At 37.1% G+C, this 6,026-nt stretch overlaps 1 protein-coding gene across 1 annotated transcript in view; it reads left to right on the plus strand.

The window, feature by feature from the left end:
* Positions 1–2,584, plus strand: part of ompa (olfactory marker protein a) — a 3,304-nt gene extending 720 nt beyond the window's left edge. Inside the window, exon 2 of the mRNA XM_035679970.1 lies at positions 1,479–2,584. Coding sequence (XP_035535863.1) covers positions 1,479–1,910 — 432 coding nt within the window. The 3' untranslated portion in view covers positions 1,911–2,584. The remainder of the gene's footprint in view (positions 1–1,478) is intronic.
* The last annotated feature ends 3,442 nt before the right edge of the window (positions 2,585–6,026 follow it).

Raw genomic sequence — 6,026 nt, forward strand, 5'->3', positions numbered from 1 at the left:
GAAAGTGGAAAGTTTCTCTGAGCCCTCTGATCTGATTTTAAGGGGGTGTGGCCTACAATCATGATTTTTGACATCACAAATAGTTAAGAAGTCAATCCATTATGCAACTTGGACAGGTGTGATGTAGAAACTTGAAGCCCCCAGTGAACATACACTGAGAATGGACTTTACAGTGGAGTAGGAGACTTGTGTCCGGCAGGAATTTTTAATGAGGTAGAATGAGTTGATGCCTTTTTAAGGATTTTAATGTGGAAAAAACATATGAGACAAAACATTATTGTTCCAAGCAGACTATTTTTATATATGTCTTAATACATGTCTGAAGGGGATCTTTAAAATTTTGGTCTCTGGTGTGATGATCAATAGTTACCAGAGTTAAAACACTGACTACTAACCTGGCACTCTGCCTCAACACAACTTTCTTTCTGTCTGGTATCACTCAGGGTGATGTAACCAACCGTCTGGCAGCCACAGTGGAGGTCAACAGCTCCTGGGCTTTTGTGACTGTGATCAAATATAAATGTGCACCTTTGCTGTGCTAAGAGAAGTGAGTTTTAGGGAAAGAACGATTGGTCAAAAGAAAATGAATCAGCAATTATTCTGATGATCATTCGAGTAAAAATAGTACAAACATTTGTACCAGCTTCTTAAATGTGTATATATTCTGCTTTTCTCAGTTTTATATCATTGTCAAGTACAGATCTTTGGGTTTGAACTGTTGGACAGATAAGACAAGACGTTTGACTACATAATCTCGGATATTATTTGAGTTATTCAATTAAAAGAAAAGCTTTTCTCTTTTTTATATCACATTAAACTGAATATCTTTGGGATTTGATTGTTTATCAGGACAAAACAATCAATCCCCTCAACGAGTAATGGTTTCAGAAATACTAGCCAATGTATTAAAACATAAACACTCGTAAATGCTTCCTGTTTTGACTGATTCTACGTCTGTAGAATGAGTTAGAAAGGCACACATCCGTCTGCAGGTGAAAGTGTGATTATGGTGTTGTTGTATCATGTTGGGATCCTGATACTGATGCAGAACAAGAACCTGAAGCTGAATCAGGACAAGTTTGTAGCCAAGTTATTTTTCCGAAACACTACTGAAAATCTGTGAAAAGACTGAAATGTAATGAGGTGCTTCATTTTTAGTCTGACAGAGCTTCTAAAAACACATTTGGTTTGTCATTGCGATGTGTTGTCGGTACATTGTTCAAATGTCTTTTTTCCACTAAAGACTAAATAGACTCTCAGATCTAGATGAACTTCATGTTTATAAAATGTATTTCCAGCATAGATCCCTTCACAGCTCATCAGTCCCCTCTTCAAGGTCTCCTGTTCTTTTTTTTTAAGTGGTTGGTTGGATCACATTTGACACACACACACCTTTCCACATTACTCCTTCTTCTCCAGCTCTTCTCAATTTCTCTTTCATCTTTCTCTTCCTATTTGTTCTTTTATTTCCTCTGCAGATGATGCGTCTTCGTGTGTCGTCTTTGCAGCGGTCAGGGCAGAAGCGTCAGGATGGTGAGCGTCTGCTTCTTCCCCATGAGGCCGTGTACCGGCTGGACTTCTCCACTCAGGAGCTGAACTTCTCCCGCTGGTACTTCTCCCTCATCGCCTACGGCCGTGTCACCGTCACCGGCATTTCCCAACACTGGACCCCTGACCTCACCAACCTGATGACCCGTCAGCTACTGGAACCGATCGGAACGTTTTGGCGAAACGCTGACGACCCTGAGGATTCACCGCTCAAATGGCTGGAGGCAGACATGCAGGAGTTTGGTGAAAGAATTGCTGAGCTGGCCAAGGTCAGGAAGGTCATGTACTTCCTGTTTGCTTTCAAGGATGGGGCAGAGGCGGCGAATCTTAGATGCTCGGTGGAGTTCACACCAGATAATTGACTCTTCTCTTTTTGCCAGTAGAATACTAGAGTACTGGAAAAGCATCACAATATTTTGTTCAATCTTTGACCTTAAAGCTAGAGCTGATTGAAAACTGCATCTTTTTTTAAGCAATTACCTAAATCAGTTTAAAAATTCTCCCTCAAACACTCTGATTAACCTGTAAATGTACAGTGACAAGATTGTAGTTCCACTTATTGTGCACAACATAATTTGCTACCATTCATTCTAAAATTTTAGCACAAAGAGCAAACTTTTAATGTCGCCTCAACAGACAAGTCAAAAGAAATTTAAGGACTTATCGCAAACAAGCATTAAAGAAAGTATTTTTCACAAAACAAAGCACACATAAATCAACCTGGGATGACAAATATTACAAGTATAAGTGCACTTTAGTTAAACGTAAAATGGAACTAATCCTCTTGTATGTTTCCTGGTGCTGCTTAAAAGATAAATCTGTCATCAACATAAATCAATCAAAAACAAATATTTAATTCGTACAGAAACATAAGCAACTGTCTTTACACAATATTATTTGATGATCAAAAACTAAAATATTCATAACTCATTCATAAAATGATTTAAATGTTTTTTTATACAATTATTTACTTTTGAAAACAAAACTGAGGATTTGAAGGAACAATGAATCTTCCTGTAAGTAAAACATGTCTTTACTGATCAGCTGAATATTGTGATTATATGTGTGACTAGCTCTTTGAGTTATTTTTGTTGTTGTTGTATTTTGTTTCTGAAATCTTTCATCGCTCACAGGAGCAATAGCTAGATGCAAAACAAGTGGTAGTGAATGGAATATCAAATATTCACATTGCATGACTGTCGGCCTGACACAAAACAGAAATCAATGGAGTGACATCTATTAAATATCGACTGAAAGCTGTCTGTGTGCTCTCATTGGTGTTGATTACGATTGGTGTTACTGGAGGGAGGGAGGGAGGGAGGGGACGAGAAGAGAGGAGTGTAAGTCAGGTTTATAAATAAAGCCCAAAATCACAAACTTAAATAGCTTTATGATTAAACCCTCGATTCAGGAGGAGAGGATGTGTTTGCATGGACACATATTTTGATCATCACCCTCTCACCTCCTGTTTTTTAATAAACACAGTTACTCAGTTATTACACGTATGAGAAGATGAAAAAGTGAAAGAGGAAGAGAGACGACATAGAGAGACAGACAGTCAGAATGAAAAAAAGAGGGAAAAGAGAAATGATTTACCAGCAACAGTTGAACGAGTGATAGTTTTGCCATGTTTTCTATTTTTTCTGCTTTCGTGAGCAATCTGGCAAGAACACACCGATGATCTATTATAAAGGATATAAATGATATAAATGATATATTATACATCAGTGGTTCCCAACCTGTGGGTCAGGAACCCCACTCACTTCCAAGAGCCTAGACCAATATCTCCGCAATTTGGTTCATTTCTTAAGAAAACTAAATTAAATTGTATTTTTCTTTAAGTTTAGATTGTATGTATGATTGTTAAAAAATTAAAAATACATAATACAGACAGAGTATTGTAGAAAACTTCCCTAAAAATTTCAGAAAAACTTATCTCTGATTCACAGGAAATAATCTGCTCAAAATTGATTCAAATGGTCTGTCTTTTCGTTCCGGTTTGTTGTTCTGTAGTATATTGTCTATGTGTGGATTTAATATGAAATATCCATGAAATATGTCACAGTCAGAGGTTGCTAGTTTACTCAATGAGAGAAAACGTTGGGAACCCGTTTTTATACACGATAATGATCTGATTCTGATAACTGATGAATATGCCCATTTGCTTTCTGCCCCACTCACTGCCGTTCTCTGGAGTTTCAAGTCTCCTGATTCTTTACTACTTTTTCTGTGTTTTAATTGGACGGGACTGAAGAAATTCCAGCATGTCAGAGTTACAGCTACAGTATCTGGTCATAAGTTACAACAGTTCCCATTTTTGTTCCAGTCAAATTTTCCACCTCACTGGAGACAAATCCATGTTTCTCTCCTGCAATTTGTTTTACACTGAAAAATGAGTTAGACAGTCAGAGCTCTTCAATAAGGACAGAAATAGGACACAATTAACAAGAAAACATCATTGCAGGTTTTGCTTTTGTAAACAAAACCTGCAAGAATGTTTTTTTGTTTCAGAAATAGAGTTGAGAGTCCGGGATAAGGTCAAGTTGACCTTGAGTTAAGATGTTTTTGTTTTGTTTGTTACTTTTTTCAAATTCCTTTTAGGGTGCAGAAACAATCTTTGTAACATGAAACGAATATACTGATTGTGGATGAATTCTAATTCAAAATGAGATACTTCAAGTTCACTTATAATCTTTACATAATAAGTCGAAAACTGCAATGATTGCATTTATAAAATAGAGCAGGTTGGATTACGTTAAAGAGCATGAGAATAGAAAAAGATGCACGATTCTCTACCTCAGTAGTAAATGCATTTGCATGTTATCAACATTATTAAATAAATGACAAAAGTAAGTATTACTTATTATTGTAAGCAATGAAAATATTAAGGATTATAACTTTAACTTGTGAGTTTATGTGAGTTTTTAAACCATTTTCCCCTAATTTGTCCTATAGGATGGTTACTAGACGTCTTTACTTATTATAACTGCTTGTATAGTTTCACATTAGAGGCTTAATAAGTGATTTAGAACCAATGTTTGGACCACTGATGGGTGTCAAGACAACTGGCTGCTCCACTGAGGCAACAACACCATAAACAGGCTTCAGTTTCCTTCAGCTGATGGAAAACTGAGAGCTAGAGAGGACCCCCGAGACCCGACAGGGGGAATGAGGTAACCAACAGTGGAAAAAACACTGAGGAAACAGTGCTTTTTCCACTGTTGGTTACACAAACACAATTATCTTATTTAATCTTTACTTATCTACACACACACACAGGACTTCAATAATACCTTCTGATTATTATATAACTGGCTAAAAGTCCTACAGGTCAGAGAGACTTGGCACTTAACACCCTACAGATCCTGATCACTTTTTATTAGACTATGTTCCAGAGTGAAACACATTAAGACGACCTGGCATTTAGGACCTTAAGGGGGTTCCAGGGGGTCCCCAGAAAATAGGGAATATTTTAGTTTCTCTATAATTTACTTGACTTAATGTTAACCCAATAAGAGTGTATAAGAATGACTATATAGTATTTCTCTTTACATGTTTCACACTCTTCACTGTTTATCTGCATTCTACAGCATAAGCAGATATGGAATAATTAAATCTTATCAGACAGGCATCCCTGAGACTACATCTTATCAAATATGGGTCCACTGCATGATGTGTATCATTTTGGGGGTTCTTGCCACCAAAAAGGTTGTGAACCACTGCTGTAACACAAGTAATCTAAAGTATGAACTCATCTGAGACATAAGCAGCCTGTAAACTTATATTCAATTCAAACTGACAGGAAATCCATTCATACATGTAGCTGTGTCATTTCTGAATAACAGGGTTGTTAATAAAGGTAACTGGTGCCACCTTATGGATGAAAGATGTTATTTCCTGGTTGCTGCAGCATCCAGTTCAAGTCCTTTAGTTTGTATTACGATTAAATTCATTTTTAACATTATTTTACATCTCTTTGTTACACAAACTGCCTTGTCAATCAGTCAAGGCTCATTTTCAGTATCACAAAATGATACTGTGATACTGATAATGATTTATGAGCTGTGACATACATCATTATTAAAAACCTAAATAATCCTAATCTTAATGAGCACCATTACAACACACACATAAAACAGTACACATGCTAGTTTAAGTGTTAATTATATATTTTAACATGAATCTGGTTGTGTTTACAGAGGCCTTGAACCCAACTCACCACAACCATTGACCAATACAGACAGCGCCAATGGTGTGTGTGTGTGTGTGTGTGTGTGGTGTGTGTGCGTGTGCGTGTGTGTGTGTGTGTGGGCAGTAATCCATAACAAAATCACCTGTATTGCTACAGATGCTGTACACAAATCTTAAGTAAATACACACCCAGTCACACAAATGTGACAGCCATATACCTGCACACAGGTATTGCAATGCACACACATGCCCACGCCCATCAATGCACACACACACTCCCACACACA

The sequence above is a fragment of the Morone saxatilis genome, unplaced genomic scaffold (genome assembly GCF_004916995.1).
Source record: "Morone saxatilis isolate NCDOM2014 unplaced genomic scaffold, NCSU_SB_2.0 Contig8, whole genome shotgun sequence".
Taxonomy (NCBI): Eukaryota; Metazoa; Chordata; class Actinopteri; family Moronidae; genus Morone; species Morone saxatilis.